Below are 19,918 nucleotides of genomic sequence, written 5' to 3' on the forward strand. Positions count from 1 at the left end.
TGTTAAATTAAATAGACCCTAAATAAATTGTTTTTTTTCCAGGCGTCACTCTAGCCTTAACCCACCCCTTTTTCTAATCCCACTGCGGGACATATTAAAGGATTATTAGAAATGGCTTGATGTTGCTTTAATAAGCGATCTTTCCTGAGGTTGTACAGAACAATATGTCAAGACTAAAACTGGCGGCCTTCCACAAACAACACGCTGAATCATGCAGGATTTTCAATACCTTATGAACTTGCATTGTTTATAATGACACAGGACAGGTTTCCGTACGCTCTGCTGAGAATTCACCCAGAGTTTATTACTGAAAATGGCCTCAGGGGACGTTAATGTAATCCAGGCTGATGAATTTCTGGTTTGCTGGCGGTTCATGTGTGGAAACTGCAGCTAATTCCAGTCTGTGACTCATATTCCAACTCGGTCTCGAGGCTATGTCTAAACTTAACTTTAACAGCGTGAGTTGTGGGTGACGAATGCACCTAACTCACCTGTGCATGACTGTAAGACTTGCTGGATCTCTTGAGCATCCGTCCTGTTTTAGCTTCTGACTTGGGAGCCTGTCCGGGATTTCTTTCATAACAGTGGCTTGGCTTATGGAGGGCAGGTTAGGCAGCGACTGCTGTTTTGCTTTCTGCGATCGAAAAACACATTCAGTTTCAGCCTCAGATTGTTCTTTATCAACCTCCGAATATGCATAACATTTCAGGTAATGTGTAACAAAGTGTTTTAACATCTTAAGCCCAAACATTCTTGGAGGTTAAGACATACCCAAAATAAACAAGGAGTTGTTCCCAAATGGTCATGATGACCCTGGTCTTTATGGATGGGTAAGACTTCAAAAAATGGATTCCCAGTGGAACATTTGTGGCTTTTAGTCTGATTCATTTGTGATAAACTGAAAGACTATAACTGTACCAAGAGTTCATAGAAATACCACAAAGCACACACATGCTACAAAGGTTTTTAGTAAAAATTGTACCAGACTGATAACTAAAGAGTGCATAACTGGGTTTTTACATCTTGAGTTTGGATCTAGAGTCGTGTGGATAGTCTCAAAAGGACCACCAAAGAATATCTGTTGCATTTCTTGTCAATTGCTTCGGGATTTGAAAAAATATTGATGAAGCTGGATGAGGCTAGCTGGTTAGCTCTCACTATATGGTGTTTTGTATCAACTGAAAGAGTAGCTTCTCCAGTTTCAAATGGCACCCAGCAAGGCAGAGTACATCGTGCGTACCGCCACGTTCAACATACACTGGAACAGTTGTTTTTACAAGTCTGATCTTTTAGAGACATTAGCAAAAGAAACACCACGCGCTCTTCCAGTAAACCAAAACGATATACCCGAAGCCTCCCATGATCGGAAACTTGGTCGGAAGAAAAGACGCAGCGTCAGAAACAGCCTTCAACTGGTCTAGTGACAATGAAAGAAATCTGCTCATTCATTCAAATTGTAGTAGAATGCAAAGAAGGCCAAACAAAGTCAAGAACATTCTCCACAATACAACAACAAAAGACGTCATCCTGATGGAGGCATAGAGTTACTGTCAGTAAATCACCAAGTCAGTACAATCTATCTTCTGCGGACCCACCTCAACAAATTTTGGAGAGACAATGCTAAGAATCCATCAAGTAGTCCAAAGTACACTGGTCCACACAATGCTCCATAGATAAAGAACGTGAATGTTCTTTATATACTGTTCAGTACTTTTCTGCCAATACCTCCACATGTTTGGAGCTGATAAACCACAGGCTTTGGTCAACTGGGTGGATAGAAAAGACAAATATGTTTGCTTCTGAATATGTCAAAAAAAGGTGAAGAATTCCGACTGTCCAGGAAAACGGCGTATCTGGATCACACTGACAATATCTGCGAAGGAAGGAAGTAGTTAATGATATGGTGTAAGCTAAATGAGGCATGAAAAAGCATATCCTGCCAGCCACATCCTAACAACACGGCGTAATTATGTGTAATCCTGAAGCAGGTCAAAGCCCTTTTATTGCTCTAGCACTGAATGAACCGGCAGGGAACTTTATTCTCATCACAAAGCAATGGAGAAACAAAACAACGCATCTATTCAGTGTCGTCATTTTTAGCCCCGTAAAGGCATCAACCCCGCTGCACAAATCACCCCTCCACCTGCTTCCACCTGCTTCCACCTGCTACGACGACTACTCCAGCCGTCAAGCAAACCAATACATCTAAGAATGCACATACAGACCATGGCTGTAATCAAAGGGCTAAAAATACTGTCCATGAAATCACATCCCATTGACATAGCACTGAGAGAATGCGCTTGGATTGAGGCGCAATCACTCTATAGCCTACTTCCACCATTATGCTACCCTCATTTGGAGGAGCAGCAGGGACATGTTAAAAATAGACACAAGTAGTCCCAGTATTGACTAGAGGCAGCAGGTAGCTGAGTCCCACTTTCCACGGCAGAAGGTTACAGAACGTAAATGGAGCCAGCCCAGTGAGTGCAATTTGAAGCTGCGCATTTAGAGTGGTTGGTCGTTCTCTACCTGATGATCCCGCCATTGCTATTGTTTTCGTATAGTGGCGAACAGCTCATGGAAAGCTTCACCCAACCTAAAAACAACATATTTTCATAAATCTACATGCCCTTATATGTCCAACTTGCGGAATTTACTAACATATTCCAAATCCATGCAGAAGCAATAGGCTCCTTGGGTCATGGCACGCAATCTGATGGTTGCGCATTGGTTGGTGTTGGGTTTTTGGCCTTAGTTTTGGCAGTGCATTCTTCATTGTTGGCTCTCGTTGCATCTCTGTTGGCAGCTTTTCAGTCGGTTGAGCATGGTGCTCAGCTTCGCATACGTACATGGTTGTCAGCCATTGTCTTTGTGTGTTCTGGCCCAGAGAAAGGCAGCGTAGGGAGACATCATGGTTTGACGTTGGTTTGATGTATCCGGGCCTTCAGAAACAGAAACGTATGCAGAATACTACACAGTCTGACATGGATCTGGCTTTGGTCATGTTCATGGCAGGCAATTACCACCTTGTGCTTTCGAAACCCTGTGCCCTCACACACACGATGCACTTGAGAATACAACAACTCACCAGGGCCTTTGCACGTGAGAAAACTAATTATTGAAGTGGTGAAAACGTGCTTGCATATTTTGGATTGGTTCGTCATTGCATTGATGGTCATGCAACACCACATCTGGCGTATTGTGACAAAATACCTTTTAGCCTGTTCTCTCGGAAGCTCGGCAGCTACAGTAGTTTGATAACTAGCCCTCCAGGTAGCCATCAAGCTTCTAGAACCACCTGTTTCAAGAGGGCAGATCTTAACCAGCTAACTATATGTGTACTCACCTTTTCATATTATAAAAGTAGTAAAAAAAAAATACAACTTCTTAGATCAGAATTCATTTGTGGCAGAAAGTTGGTCTAAAACTGCTGCATTCAGAACAGACTACATTCTAATAAAGGTCTACCAGGACAATCAAATCGGTTGGGTGGACTTTCGTCTGCATCGGTTTAAACTTGACCCATAATGAAATCCAAATGGAGTGTTACCAGACTCATGTTCTGATATGAATTGTGTCTCGCTCGGCAGGGTTAAAAAAAGAACAATACCTATTTGATCATTTGGTTTAATGGACATACGCAATACCTTTTCAGCCTTGATCTAAATTATTTAACTGTATCATTGTGTTGTTTTCTGTGTGTTGTGTGCAAGCAGTGTAACAACTGCAAGCTTCTTGCATCATCTGTGTGTCTAGTGTTATCAGTGATTTGGTGTCACATGGATCGAGAGCGAGGCTGGGAGGAGGGAAATTTTGTTTACCGTCAAATGTTCCCCTCTTGCTGCGTGTTTACCACTCACCTTGGTCTCCATGAATGCCGTGTCCGGTCTGACATTATGCATTAATTAGCAAATAATAAAATATATGCATAATAAGCGAATGACAACAAGAACGTACCTCCTCCACATTATTACACTTCGTGTATTCATTGTGTGTCCTTCCGTACCTCCTCCTCTTCATTTGCTCTCGTCTTATCAGGTAATTCGGAGCGAGGTGGGAATCTGTGGGTAGCAACATGCAGTACAGCAGACGCACGTGGCCCGTCCCGCCTACCCTTCATAGGAGTAAACAAAGCAGGCAGAGCATGTGTCTTTAACAGTGGGAGGTTTTCCTTGCTGTTTGCCGACGTCCTTAAGCTGAGCAGAGAGGAGTATTATCTTAATGGGAGAGCAGAGATAGAAAGTTGGATATCTCCTTAACAGAAAGCAAACACGTGAACGCACAAAAAAAAACATTACTTCATTTACACAGAGTAAAGATTAAGGGATCTTTTTTTCCAGTACTGACTGTATAGAAATCTGTGGATTCATATAGAAGTACTTGGACACATTTAGTACGTCTGCAACATTACAAATAACCAGTGCAAGGATCAGTGTGACAGCTCAAGGGAAAGAAGAGTCCTACACCGTAAAAATGAGAATTAGGTGTCATAATGTCTGCATACAAAGTTGGGCAAACCCACAGCTATGTTACCCATAGGATTCTTGAGTCTTGACGCCGTCATACTCCTGTCTTATTAAAATATGGCATGCCCTTTATTAAACATCACATTAGCCCTTGATACAGTTTTAATTTGCCATTAATGAGGAAACCCTTCATCAAAACCAAACTAGGCTTAATATGTGTTAATTTCTCCAGTAAAGTTGGGCATTTTAAAGGGGAACTGCAGTTTTTGACAACCTGGACCTTTTTTTCCTGGCATAAAATATGGTCGTTTACTCATCCATATAACTTTTGTGTAATTTGTATTCCTTCGGGAGATAATTAGATCAGCGTGTACCCATATAGTGGGAGTGACTGGGGCACCGAAACGCAGCCTCTAAATAACGCATTATCTGCCGCGAAAGTCGTTCATTTCACCAATATTTTGTTATCGTACGCTAGTGCTATTCCCCGTTGAGTCCGGAGTTACCTGTTATCATCATCCGGGGTCTGCACCCGCGACTGTCGGCAGTAGCAAATTACAGGTAAACAAGCCAACCATCGCAGGTGCGCGCTGCACTCAGAGACATCATCCAGGTCAGAAGACATCATCCAGGGTCTGTAGGTCAATCTACAGACCCCAGATGATGATAACAGGTAACTCCGGACTCAACGGGGAATAGCACTAGCGTACGATAACAAAATATTGGTGAAATGAACGAGTTTCACAGGAGATAATGTGTTATTGAGAGGCTGCGTTTCGGTGCCCCAGTCACTCCCACTACATGGATATAAGCTGATCTAATTATCTCCCGAAGGAATACAAATTACACAAAAGTTATATGGGTGAGTAAACGACCATATTTTATGCCAGAAATAAGGTCCAGGTTGTAAAAAACAGTAGTACTCCTTTAACATTTCAAAGGGATTTAACAAGTGCCAAGTAGCCATTTGAGGAACCTCATGTCTTATGTCTCATGTTTTTGCACCCTGGAGGTTGGCGTTTGGTCATTGATCTTTTGATTGCCACTTAACCTCATGTGACATAACAGAAAAATTTTATCCAGACAAGGCCAGTCCACTCTAATCCAAGCCAGTCTGGCACAGTCCAGTCCAATTGAATTCAATCCAACACATTCCAGTTTAGTTCAGTTCAGCCCAACCAGTATATCCAATTGTGTCTAATTCAGTTCTTCTCACTTTAGCTGAATCTTATCCAAACCAATCTAACCCAGTCACAGTCCAGTCCAGTCCAATTCATTCCTGCCTAACTTAGTCCAGTCTACTTCAGTCGTATCTATTTCATTTAATTTTATTCCATTTCTTCCTGTGTCAGTTGAATCCATACCAATCAATCCCAGTCTGATTTAGTATAACTCTAGCCAATTTAATACAGTCCTGTCTAATCTTTTATAATCTAGTGAAGTCCAGTTTTTCCCCATTAAACACAGAGTCCAGTCCAATCTAAGTCCATTCTTAGTCCAATTGTCGTTCCAACTGTTCAAACTGCGTCGAACCCATCCAGTACTGCTAGCCCAGGCGGATTAATTCGAATTTACTTTTAGTCTAATGCAGTTCAGTCAATTCCAATTGACCTTAGACCAGTCCACTGTAGTCAAGACAAGTCCAATAAAATCCAATTCAATCAAGACTGGTCAATTTAAATGCAATATTGTCCAGCCAAATTCACACAAATCCAATCTACGCTAGTCGAGCAAAGTCCAGTCTATTAGACTAAGACCAACTAAATAACCAACTCTTAAATACTGTGATAGCACATAAAATCACAAATGCATAAAGTGTCATAACTTGGAAACAAGTACAAGGACAACAGTTGATATGGACCAGGGCTTTGAGTTTATTTTTTTTTTAATATCTTCAAAGTATATGTTTTATTGGTGTAATACCTATGAGCTGAGTTCACTTAGTGTCATCGCAACAAGGTCTAGTGACTAAAAAGCAAACAGACAAATTGAAGCCGCAAATCTCAGAGCAGGAGTAAAAACGCCGCCCTAGAGTAGCCCTGAGCTTTATCTGGCGGTGACACATGAAGAGTTACTGCTCCAGACTGTCTCTCTGAGCGACCCGTCATTTAAAATAGTACAAGTGGGCTCTTGTGTGGGCATGCTCAGTTTACAATGTTAGGGGTGAGTGCACACAGTTAGTATTTCCAGTAACACCCTGACACTCAGAGGCAAAAAAAAACTCTGAATTTCTACGCACACAGACACACACGCACACACACACCACATGGCTTTGTTTGGGGATCCTGGTCACTTTAGCGCAATAGAGTGGACTGCTTGGCAACTAGTGGAGGATGAGCACACACAGACACATATAAACACACACTGGTCACCAGAGAAGAGCCATCGGGGTTATGGTGCCCTCAGGTAGGGCTAATGACACAGAGAGCAACCGGTGCAACAGATGGCCCTCGCCAAGTCATGTGAGGGCCCCTGTTAGAAAGTGACATGTCTATTGCTCTCTGTTGTTTACTTGTTCACACCATTGAACATATTTACACACATCGGGGCAGAATGAGCACTCCAGGAGATAGCCTTTGTCTTCTGCTTGCCTCTCTTTCCGTGTATGGAAAGAAAAATTTGGAACAAGTTAGATCAGCAACTACACGGAAAAGAAAATGTTATAAACCGAAAGCACTATCAGGTAAACTGTTTGCTGGAAGGTTGAGATAGGGAGCAATTTCCTTATTTGCCCGAATGAAGCTATGTGTAAACTAAAATAAGGCATAAAAAAGAGCAAATAAAACAATAATACAACATTTTAGTGAATACACTTATTTGCAGGGTGTCTGTTTGATTTCAGCGAGCATCCATTTAGTTTAGCACAGAGGGCTACACAGCTAGCGTGGTACGGTCTGAAGAAAATTCACTTAGCAACAGCGTTAAAGCTCAACACGTTATAAATACATACAAACAGGTACGAGTAAAATGCCTCTGGGAGCAAGTAACCCAGCTTTCAGTAGATCAAACAGCTGTTTAAACAAATAACGTGTTAATTCATTTGTTTTTACCACTATCTAGCAAGTCGTTAGTTGTTGGACAGAGCCAGACCAACTGTTGAAGTGTTTATGCAAAGCGAGGCCAACTGGCTGTAGCCCTATTTCTTTGGACAGATACAAGAGCGGTATTAGTCTTCTCAGCAAAGTGAGAAGAGGAGACAGGTATTTTACCAAAATGTTTAACTATCTGCATAACTTCTAAAATACCATAATGAAACAAAGCAGTGCTCTCTGCAGAGCAAGGTGACAAGATGAGGTAATAATACAGGGACTGTCTTCTCGTTGGTTTGGCTCTGGTCTCGAGTTAAATTGCAATTTTAAATGGCCATAAACTATGATCATGAGGCCAGCGCACTGCTTTCTCTGAAACAAACTGAATAATACATAAAGTTGCATCTCTTTATTTCATTTTTTTTTTTTCACTCAGTCTAATCAGTATCAGTGATGACATGCTTGTGACAACTCAGATCTGTGGTACAAGTGCGACCCCTGGTGGGCACTAAAGGAATTACAAATCACCCCAGCTTGATGCTTGATAGAAGAGCTATGAATCTGCTAAAGGCTGCCAAGCAGATTTCAAGTGTTGCACAGTTGCTGTGCCTGTCAGTTGACTCTTTTATGGGTTTATTGGGTTTTGCAGACATATTATTTCTACCACCAGCTGGGGACTTATGACATGGTGGAGTATTCCAGTTATTTTTGTATAGTAACCATTGTTGTTAATAAAAAGTAAAAATTGATGTTATTTCTACTTCTGTTTTATATTCCCGAAGAGTCAAATATGTTTAAGGTAAACTAATATAAGCTTGTAATTACACGTTCATGTTATTAGATGTAAACGGTGTAAACAGAAAATGTTGGGTACATGGGTACAACACTAGACTCATTATGCATGTTAATGAGATCGTAGCAGACAAAGAGTATTCATCCAGATTGAGGCGGAGTAGAGGCTTCACATAGGCCTGGCAGTTAGTAAGAGTTTGGTTTGAGATTAATTGCCTGTCAGTCCGTCATTATCATCTCCTTATGGTATTATTCTCTCGACACAACATGTGACAAAAGTGGAATAACTATTAGTCAGAGTGTGAGTCATCATGAGTCTGAGCACACGGTGTTGCGCAGGCTCGCATTGGTTGTGTATTTTCCACCTGCAGCGAAGGACACGGCAAAATAGGGACAGAGAGAGAGAGAACACTGGACTGAGCCAAGGCGGACAGGACACAGTGTAGATTCTGTCTGTCCCCGTCATTATCTCATTTTGTGTAAACTGGTATAAACCAAAAATGGGATGAAAGAATATACAGTAGTTAGAGGTTGTGGGCTTGTTGTGGCCCCGTTAGTGTGAAATCCAAACTAAGACTAAAATTTAAATTATAGATATACTGTGTTTTTTGAGATATAATCTGCCATCAATTTACAACACAGTCTTAACATCCGTCTCCAAAATGTTTCACTCCCATTCACACCTTGACGCAGGAGTCTCTGGCCAGTAATGGGGCTGTAGAGTACCATTCATCGGAGAAGGAAAACAGGATCTAACCAGTTTCCTGCAATTACAGGTAAGTAGCTGGTTGTTAACAGACCGTAGAGTTTCACATGGGCAACACACATAAATGTTCCTTTTTAAACCCTAAATCTCCCACCGGTCTTTTAGAACTGAAAAGCTACTTGAATGCGTGATGAAACATCTTCAAATTTTAACTGTTTTTTTTTTTTTTGGATAATAATAATAATAATCATTGTTTCTTCCTTGATCCCACATAAGGAAATCCATCCATCCATCCATCCATCCATCCATTCACACAGTACACTCAGTGCGGTTTGGGGGTTACATGCTTTCTCAGCCGAGGCACCTTAGCCATGGTTACGAGGGATGTGTCCCTTTGGTCCCAAAGCTGCTTCTCTAACCACTTACTCATAAACTTGTCTGAGGACATAGGTTTCACATCCCTCGCAACCATGGCTAAAGCGAAATCTGTTTACAGGTGTAAAGTACAGTGTTGAGTACTTGTTATTTATGGAATAATAAGACTAACTGTTGAATAGGAAAATCTGGTTTCTGTCACATAGCATCATAAGAATCATTACGTTCTAGCAGCTGCGAGGAGTTTGTACTTCAGCACAGAGGTGCTCCGTGTTAAATGCTAACATCTCCCTGCGGACATATGGTCACACATGTTGATGTTTAGCTGGTATTATGTTATCGTTGTCTTCGTGTTAGCACGCAAGGAGATGCTAACAGCTGCAAAGGAGAAAATGTTTAGATTTGCAATAATTTAGTTATGAACATCTGTCTCCCACAGATGGGGAGTCCATCCAATAGTGGTTGGAACATTTTAGTCTGGATCAAACTGACCCAGAAATATATATATATGTCAAGAAAAATTATAATTTGGAATGTCAAATGACATTACAGACTGCTCTGTCACTTGTTTACCTGTATGACATTTGCTTCCTGTGCCCCTGTCCTGGTCACTTTGTTCCCTCTCATCCTCCTCCTGATTATTCCATTACTTTTCCACATTGTTCTATCCGGTTCCAGTGTCGTGGGTTTCAAATAACGACAGACCAATCAAATTAAAGGTTAAAATGCCCCCTGCCTAGCATAGGGGCCTATTAGTTTTGTTACTCATCATTCCTCCAGGTCAGTCCGGCCTGGTAATCGCTCCAAGGTCTGTACTCCTTTCTAATACGTTCGACTGAATGGAAAATGATGCACAAAGATAACGTGGATATCACAAAAACAAATGATATGGACTCTAATTTGACCTTACTTTTGCACCTGAAAGATATGTAATATTGGCTCATTTTCCTGAATAAACAAATACACAAGTATAATGTTTCAGTTTCATTTGTTTGATCGGATTATCTTTCACAACTTTCAGTACTAAAATTAAAAATCTGCTGATGTTTTGAATCATTTTCATGCTTTGTTTTGGTAAATAAAATTGTGGGAGTGTCTTAACATTAGTATGTAGTACTAAGTACAGTAGTACTTAACAGTATATGAGCTCTAAGCGTTTCAACAATTATCTCGATTTAGCAGAGGGGAGGACAGGAGAGGCAAGCTTTCACACCCACCTTCAGGTACATCCAAGACTCTGGGACGATTCTTGTCCTAGCGCTGACAGATAGACCTGCTGATCTGCTGAAACCTGACTCTCGTCTCTGCCCATTCTGAGTCACTACAGCCGGGAGAACAAATTTCCAAAGCACTGTAAAAGAAGGCATTAGACCAGACAGATCATTGTATTGTGTAGTTAAGGCTGACCACAGCAAATCTTGTAATTGCACATAACTGCCAGACGATGGCGCTTCAGATTCACAGGAAAAGTGTATTCACTCTTTCAGGTTGCAGCTTTATTTTGAACACAGGAGCTTGATACAATACAAATCTCAGTTAAGATACAGTATACAGATTACAAGTAAACAATAAATTAACAACATCTGATTCATTCTGAAACTATTGTAAAATCTTTACTAATACTTTGTAGGAATTCCTGATAAACTCAGTATGAAACCATCTTTGATCGAACGTCTGGTAAAGTAAAAAGTGTTCTTACCAATGGACGGAACCACTAAGACCCGCTTAAAGAGTCAAAATAGCTGTTGAAAATCCTCTTCATTCAAGCCAACGTGTCATAGCAGCACTGTATTTCTTAACAGACAACCAGATTCCACTACTCTTGAGGGTCAACCAACTCCGGATGAATCTCCACTGATTTGCACAAACTGCAAAACTTCAGCAGGGAAAATGGCAAAATACATAGTTTAACACAAATTTTTAGCAAATAGCAAATATTTCCCAATAATTCTAGGCAGATTACTAAATAACGGAACTTTGTTCAAACTATGGTAGAGCACAAGCCTGAAGAATGGATGAGATAAACGTCTCCAAGAAAACAAATCCAGTTCCCTTTGTTTTTGGATAGTCTTGGACCAGATTTCCTGCAAACGCTTTGACTTTGAGTTACAAAAAAGATTAAATCTTGTATTTTTCCTGCACTTTAAAAAAAAAAAAAAAGAATTTATCTGAAGAATTATTGAATTCATCTATCCAGAATAATACCCCCATCTTCCTGTTTTTGCCATAAAGCAATAAAACCTAGTTTTCCAGAAATCTATATAGAGTATGAGTACAGAAGGGGTCAGATAAGTATTTTGCTGATGTTGTTGTTTTACATATTTATTAAGGTCTGCTACTTAATGAGGGAGATTTCATAAAGTTTACTGTATTAAAATGAACTGTGTATAAAAGTTCAAGAGCTCAAATCACGTTTCACAGATGTATCAGTGTTATTAAAACAGTTGTCATTTGACATCCTGTACACAAACAGCACACAGTGCCGTTCGACAGCTTATATTAGGTGCAGTAGCGCATTTGTACAAATGTGTTTCTACTACTTTAACAAGACTGATTTTAGAGTCAATATATTTTCTTTCTATATAGTTTTGTTTCAACAAGACAGGCTTTTACAAACGACGAGGCTTTCAGGGCACAGAATTAAAATTACATTGAAACTATGTACATCGCTGACGGAGTGCGGCACAGAGTGGATCAAACGGGCCGTGAAGTAGACTTACAAACATAGGTGTGTGTGTGCAGACATGCATGTCTATGTGCGAGCATGTAGACAAGAGTTATTTTACATTCACAGTTGCAGTGGAAAGGTGGGTTTGGAGAGAGAGCGTATTGGGCACATGTGACCATGGGGAAATAACACAAACACTGAGAACTGCAGGGTCATTTCCAGGCACACAGACTCCAGCTTATTACATAGTCTAACAAAATGTACCTGTTCTCTCTCTCACACGCACACAAACGCACACACACACACAGACGCACACACAGACATAGGATGTGGTCTATGAACGGCAGCAGCCAGCAGTCCTCATTTCTTTGTCGACGTACTGCTGCAGCTGAAACTTTGGGTCGTCGGGCTCCTTCATGGTCCTGTGCTTGAGTTCTCTGAGAGACAGAGAGAGAGACATAGAAAAAAATGACAGCTGCCTACTAATCCCAAACTAAATTGTGTTATTTCAATACAGTATTTGAAGATGCCAAAGTTTTGTATGTTTTTGTAGGTACTTTTTGTCTTGTTGCAGTCCTGACTTTTTGTAGGTATGTGTCTGTTAGTTGTTTGAGTCTATGTGATTGTGTGTTTTTGCAGTTGTATTATATCTCTTTGTGGCGATTTTACATGTTTTTGTAAACATTTTTTTTGGGGGGGGTTCTGAACATTTTGCATTTCCTAATTGTTGTTTGTATGTCTTTGAATACGTTTCAGCAATTGTTTGTGTGACCTTTCAAAAAAACAAAACAAAACAACACCTGAGTAATTTTACATAGACTGTAGTAAAAGTGGACGCCATGACAGCTCCTCCAAAGTGAAGCCAAAGCGTGTGTAGCTCCCCCTGGTGTCTGGCTGCAGTATAGGTCATAGGCTCCACCTCCTCCATGTTAGTGGATGGGACTTGGGCCAAACTAAAACACTAAAGTACACGCCAATTAATTGTTCCTCAGAGATAGTTCCTGTCATTGTAGGTAGTTAATATAATACTGATGTACGGTCAAGTGTTTTTTCTGAATGATTTTGTTTTAGTTAAATATTTGATACTATAAAAACAGAATGTGACAACATGATGACTGACAGGTGCTGTTCTGTGAAGCGGTCCCGTAGGAACGTGAGAGTTGGAAAATAAAACAAAAAAAATAAGTGCAGTATATAATCCAACATTTCTTTGTCTGTATCATTGTGATACTAGTATCAGTTTGACCAATGGGATAAAGTGGAGACGTGTCATCCATTTTTTTTACAGTCTTACAGTCCCAGATGGAATCAAACCCAGAACGTTCTTGCTGTGAGGCATCAGTTCTAACCACTCCATAATTCACGACCTTTCAAAACAATATTAACAGAGACCTAGATTCAGTCTCCTGCCTTCGGGGAAAAGGTACCGGAGCCTCCGGGCCCGCTCCACCAGACTGCTGAACAGCTTCGTCCATCAGGCTGTCAGGGTGCTGAACTCTGCCCATCTCCCCCTCCCCCCCCGCCTCATGCCCCCTGCCGGACCATAACCCACCCATCACACAGGGACTCTACCTCACCTGCCTTCTGACGGCAAACTGCACCTTACTTACTGCACCTTTGCACATTTTAAAAATAAATAAATAAATAAATAAAAATCCAAGCTGTAACTATACATTGCACTGATGTACATAGAAATTTCTATTTTCTATTTATTCACTATATTTATATTATATACAGATGTTTACATAGCAACTGTTTCACTGCCAACCTCACCCACTTTAGGTCTATTTAGGTTTTTATTTTATTTTATTTTATTTATTATGTGAGAAAGAGAGAGAAACGTTTTTTCGATTTTTCTGTATGTTGCAAACGTATTGAGAAATTGACAATAAAGAAATCTTGAATCTTGAATCTTGAATCTAGATGATCTTTCAATCCATGAAAATGCAGTACAATGTGCCATTTGCTGTCGCCACACCTGCATTGTCAGTTTCCATGTGAACCTTTTTTTCCCCTGTGTTTCACTTACAGTAGTGTGTTTTGAAAAAAAGTAAAGTACCTCTGAAGTAAAATGGACTAAAACATGAGGCGCAAGAGATGAAAAAACTGGATGAGTCATAGAAGAGAAGAGAGTTTTGGAGATGAAAAAACTGAAAATGTTCTTCCACGAGCTAGAGAATGACTACAAGAAAAGATCTGGTTATGTATTCTGTATTTGTAGAACCATCGTGTGCCAGACTATGCTATGCTATTCTTGGCAACACCCCACCGTGCCAGCCTGTTACCATAACAAGGCTATAAATGTGAAACGGCTCCCACACAAACTGTCGAACTCTACCCATTTGAGAGAAAGACACAGTAAAAATAGTATCATAGTTTCTGTTGTTGTTGAGAGGAACTTTCGGTTTACATACTGATCTTACATTAACGACTGAATTTGTGTCTCTGTTTACGACAACACTTGAGTTTGGCATTTTCAACAGCGAACGAATACATCATGTCAAGAAATTACTCTTTAAAACTATCCCCTCTAGTAATGTAAGAAGGCTGCTTTGGATATCTTTCGGGCTTTCAAGTTGTAAATTAAAGCCCTTAGGTGGTATACTAAAGAACAAAAAAAGTTTCCCTCACTTATGTTATCCCACTGGGTAGATTACTGGACAGTCAATAAACAGTGCTTGGTGTCTGGCCAGACTCAGCATGTCACTGTCGATGCTGCAGTTAAAGGACACATCCCATGTTGTGGCTATCTCTTTATTGTCTCTGTTGACTAAATTACTGCACTTCATCTTTTAGCACTCCACAGTTCAGTTTTACATTTACATTGTAAAAGATTTTATATAAAACACTATTAAATATTCAACAAGCAGTTTCCAATCATTTTGCCATGTGACATGTTCCAAAACTGGAATTTATTCAATGGAGGTGATATACATTTTTATTTATTTTATTTTATTGAAGGATCTTTAATGCCCAGACACAGAATTCATTTGACTGAATTAAACATCTGATTTGCTGTACACGATATTATACATTTATATTTATACCTGTTAATATCATCGCCTTCAGGCTTGCTCTGGGGGTTTCAGGCCGGGTTTTTGTAAAGCGTCTTGAGACGATATGTATTGTTATTGACGCTATATAAATAAAATTGAATTGAATTGAATTGAATTAATATCCATATCTATCCATCTATCTATCTATCTAATGTCACTCTACAGCGTCTTATAGTCTTTATAAAGCAAAACTGTTACTTTTAAATTCTAAATTTCCCTCCATTTCCCTGGATCTTGCTTCAAAGACATCATCATGAGATGACACGAGTACATGAGTGTACTGGCGTGGAAATGGGGTGTATTATTGCTTAAGAATTCAGCTTTTGTCAAAGGAAGATTGCGTTATTACGTGTCTTGAATAGTTACATGCATGTAAGGGCATGTATTGGGTTCATGTGACACCAGATCAACCAGGGATCACAGTGTGTCTTTGTGTGCGTTACTCACTTAGCCACAGCAGTGAAGGCCAGCTCCACGTTCAGTCCAGATTTAGCACTCGTCTCCATGAAGGGCACGCCAAACTCCTGCATAGAGAAACATCTGCAATGAGGTGTCTGAGTTTGTGTGCGTGGACTTGGCACTCCCACGTCTGTCCTAGAGTGGACAAAATGACCAGAAGCTGAGAGATAAAAACAAGTTTATGAGTAATTTAGGATTTGGAGGAGTTAGGTGTAGAGCTGGGGTTTAAAGTACGTGGAGAGGGACTGATCAATACCAATATTTTGAAAATACTTTCAATGGGCACTGAGATTTCTGGTTTTCAAAACTAATTTTCTCCAAATTTATCTGGAAGTTACAAGACAGAGTGAGAACGCAGAAAGCGGTCGATGCCGTAGTAATCTCATTCTGTGTATGTGTGAACATCTCAATACTCCCACTGAGTGCGTCACCTCGACAGCTGCAGTCCTTTTGCCCGTGCCCTACCGCATCATATTTATTCTAACACGCCTCTCAGAGCTAATTTGAGGGAAACGACCTGTAAAATGAAGTAAGCCGGTCTCTGTCATTTATTCCGAACAATAACAACATTACGCGCCCCCATGAATCCATAATTACACGCACTAATCACGACACAAGCAGCTACACAGGGGGAGTTTCAGAGTCCACGTACGTGACTTGGAGGGCAGATTACACAGCATGTCTTCCGTTGCTACATGTGTCAAACTGCGTGTGTGCTGTTCGTACAGTATGTTAAATGTATGTGCAGTCGTGGTGAATAGCAGAAAGCTCACCTTGGCCAGTCTCTCCCCTTCCTCTCGCTTCACCACCCTGTCATGTGCGGTGTCAGCCTAGAACACATTGGACACACAATGCAAAGTTAGAAACTGTCAACCGTGTCTAGAGTGTAGTTGAAGGTAATTAGGGAACTTATGTCACTGGTTGTGTGACATACAGTACATGAACTTAGTCTCTTTTACATCTATTTAACACTGACAGAGACATTTTCATGTTTTAACACCTGCTTGAACATTCTGAGCTATTTCTTTTCTGAAAATAAACACGCACTGAAGATGCAGGCATACAAATCATTGCCTGGTGTAGTCACACTCAATTTGGATTTCATTACGTGTCATGTTCTAGCCAATACAGAGAAAGTACACCTCTGCATGCAACTGGATCATCCTGAAGCCAATCAGAGCAATTAATTATGTGACGTATGCTTATTAACATATGCCTTAATCACCGTTATATGTTGGTCCTTTAAAGTTATTTTGCAGTCAATATCTTTTATAACATATGTGATAGTGGAATCTACACATCTCGCTTCTTCGACAATAGTCGCTTTGTTGCAAACAAAATCAACTCAGTGGCATTCAGATGACGTGTGTAATAACGAAGCTGTTACTCTTCTGCTCTCATAATCACCACATGAAGCCCGCCAAATCGATCTGTTTGGCCCGCCAGATTGTCGGCAGGCATAATGAAATACAACCTGAGCGCCTCCAGACCGAAACAACCCCAGTAAACTCGTCTGGGCCGCGGGGGAATTTGGGCTGTCTTCAAAGCTATAGAAAAATCTGAGACGGAATTGAAATATTTGTCTAGATATTTTTTCATATGCAGAATGCGCCTGTAAACATTTTTATTAAGCCATTTGAACGCAGAGGAACTCCAAACAAGCTAAACTGATGCAAGTGCCATTTTGTTGCATCAGTTGCCCTTCCAGCTAGCATGTTAGCAAACAGCTGCCTTCCAACAGACACAGAGCAACATGTCATGTTGTTGGTCAACATTATCTCTTACTGATACGCTAGTGGATTAATTGTTACTGCTTTTGAAAATTGCTACAGCTAACAAACGTTACCATCATCAGAATACGAGTTCATTAATAAAGTCTCCTCTTAGCTCTGTTTTTGTCTCCACCAAATCCTGAGCAAGATGTGTGGTGTTTTAACTCTGAGGCCGGAAGGAGAGCAGAATTAGCCACTACAGCAGACTCACTTTTCAAAACAGCAAATTTAAAAACTGGATTATAGGTTAATAATGATCTCTGAACCTTAATTACCCTAAGCTTGTTTTCTGCCACAGAAGGAACAAACAAGCTGTAAACATTAGCACCTCTGGGTAAACATTTTATTAGTTGTAGCCGATAAGTTGTAGCAAACCCTAATTACAAATGGAGCAGTCATGGAGCAGCTTTGTTATTAATTTGGTTTCTGTCCACCTGGAGAATGGAAGTCTGATATTCATTCTCCTTGGCTCTCAATGGTTTTCTAGCAGCACAAAAAAAATAAATTACAATTCTCCATTGTTATCAGCAGTTTTAGAAGCATAAAAATGAAAATTGCCTAAAGTTGAATAGGACCGCAGAATTGGGTTGTAATACTCTAAAATACGACTGTTCTCCTTTCACACTAAAGTCCTTTGATCCATTGCTAACATAAATGTGAAATATTTATTAGTTAAGCTTTAATACTACTCATATTCGAGCTTGCCACTGTTCTAGCATAATGCATAGTTAGCACATAACCATATAATAAAGTACTCTGGCCTTGCTTTCAGGCACATCCTCCCACTATACCACCTTCCATTATCCCTCCTTCCCTCCCTCTATGAGTCCATCTGTCTCCCATTGCTGGCAACAAGGTCTCACCTTGTTGCCCAGCAGCATGACGACCACGTCTTGCTGGGCGTACTCATGAATCTCCGTCAGCCATGCCTGGAGATGCAAAAAGAGCACAGAGCAGTTAGCATTTCTAAAACAGAAAGAGAAGGACAAGGAGGGAGTACCGAGAAGATAGGTGTGATGAGAGGAGAGACAGGAGATAAAGACTGAGGAGATGGATAGTACCACAGGGAATGAGAAAGGGAGAAAGACAAAAGATTAATTTGTCATTCACTGCCTCCAGTTCATCTTGGCATCCTTTCTATCCTCCAGAGCTTCTCCTCTTCACCCATCTTCTCTCATCCTCTTGCTTCAGTTCATCCATATCCTTTCAATTACAGGCCAGTGGCCTCTTGACTTTAATAGCACTTCATGTATCCGGAGGTCAGTCTCACACTCGCTGTTTGTTTACCGGAGGTTAAATGTTTCCAACTCACTTTCAGAAAGTTTTGAAATGCCCAATGACCAGTGATGTGAGCAGCTCTATCCAACTGAGACAAGATGATTGATGAAGCTAAGAGAGACAGAGCAAAGAGAGAGAAAGAAATGGTTGCAGCATCTACTGATCTGATTAGTACTGAGCATGTCCTTCTTTGCTGTCAGATAATATTTTGTAAAACACACAAAGAAAAATGAGTAAATGTACTTGGCAATATTCCAGTATGCTGATTACAAGTAATGCAATCATGATGGGCTTGGTTTAAATATGGGAACAACAGCAGACATGACATTTGAAGGGAGGTTATGGTGGACAGTTATGGATAAATGACACTCGCTGCACAATGAGACTAACCTGCTTCTCAAAGCAAATCATTGCTATCATTATTCATTTGAAGCTTGAGCTGTGTATCAGACCAGCCAAGATGGTTGGCCGATATTAACTTATCACAGATTGGCTAATATCGGCATTTATGTGCACAAAAATAACAACTCTAATATAATATACCAAGATATGTGAGTCACAAACTACTGCATTGTCCCAGCCATTATTTTTAGCAAAACATTTCCAATTATAGTCTGTACTATTTTCTGATTTTCTCTGTTAGTTCTTCTTTTCTTGTTGTATTTGCCCATGTTGTCAAATTAGAAGGGATATTTTTATTTATTAATGTCCTTGTGTTTTTCAGGTCTATTTGTACATTGCTTTCTCTTGCTGCAGTGTGGTTGAGGGCCACTGTACTAAAGGGACAACATAACGATTTTAAGTGGACACTAACAACAGAAGTATTTAGAAGTGGAGAAGAAGGTATGTGTGAAGGTATGTTTTTAGCTTCAATCCCATCCAAAAACTGTGTATTTATAATGACCACCTGTTTATAGGATTATTAATCCAGTTTACAGTAATTTACATTAAAACCGTGTAGCTGCCCTACATTCATGTTTCTAATTACACCAGATGATTATGGAAATAATTACAGTTATTGTAATTACTGGACCTTGTTCTCTGAACAGATCACATATGGGTGTGTGCGTGTGTGTGATTACATCTAAATCCATTTTTTTCTACCATTATACATAAACCAAAACCCCTTAACGGGTGTAATTTTCCTGGTAGTAAAACACACGTTTTAGATAGAGAGGACAATCAGTAATGACCCAAAGAGGTTGACAGGTTTTGTATTAACTTTCCAGCGTGACTAATTTTCTGTTCATGGGCGAGCATGAAGGACAGTTATATAATCTGACATTCTCTCTCTCTATTAAGCCTAGATAAGCTGGA

General features: G+C 40.2%; 1 protein-coding gene across 1 annotated transcript in view; it reads right to left on the reverse strand.

Moving 5' to 3' along the window:
* Nucleotides 1–10,685: 10,685 nt before the first annotated feature.
* rab26 (RAB26, member RAS oncogene family) overlaps nucleotides 10,686–19,918 on the reverse strand; it is a gene marked incomplete at its 5' end in the record, with an annotated part of 84,104 nt that continues 74,871 nt past the window's right edge. The window contains 4 exons of the mRNA XM_084566896.1: nucleotides 10,686–12,473; nucleotides 15,540–15,616; nucleotides 16,325–16,381; nucleotides 18,187–18,252. Of these exons, the coding sequence (XP_084423022.1) occupies nucleotides 12,371–12,473; nucleotides 15,540–15,616; nucleotides 16,325–16,381; nucleotides 18,187–18,252 (303 nt within the window). The 3' untranslated portion in view covers nucleotides 10,686–12,370. The remainder of the gene's footprint in view (nucleotides 12,474–15,539; nucleotides 15,617–16,324; nucleotides 16,382–18,186; nucleotides 18,253–19,918) is intronic.

Source organism: Chelon labrosus (genome assembly GCF_963514085.1).
Source record: "Chelon labrosus genome assembly, chromosome: 19".
Classification (NCBI taxonomy): Eukaryota; Metazoa; Chordata; class Actinopteri; order Mugiliformes; family Mugilidae; genus Chelon; species Chelon labrosus.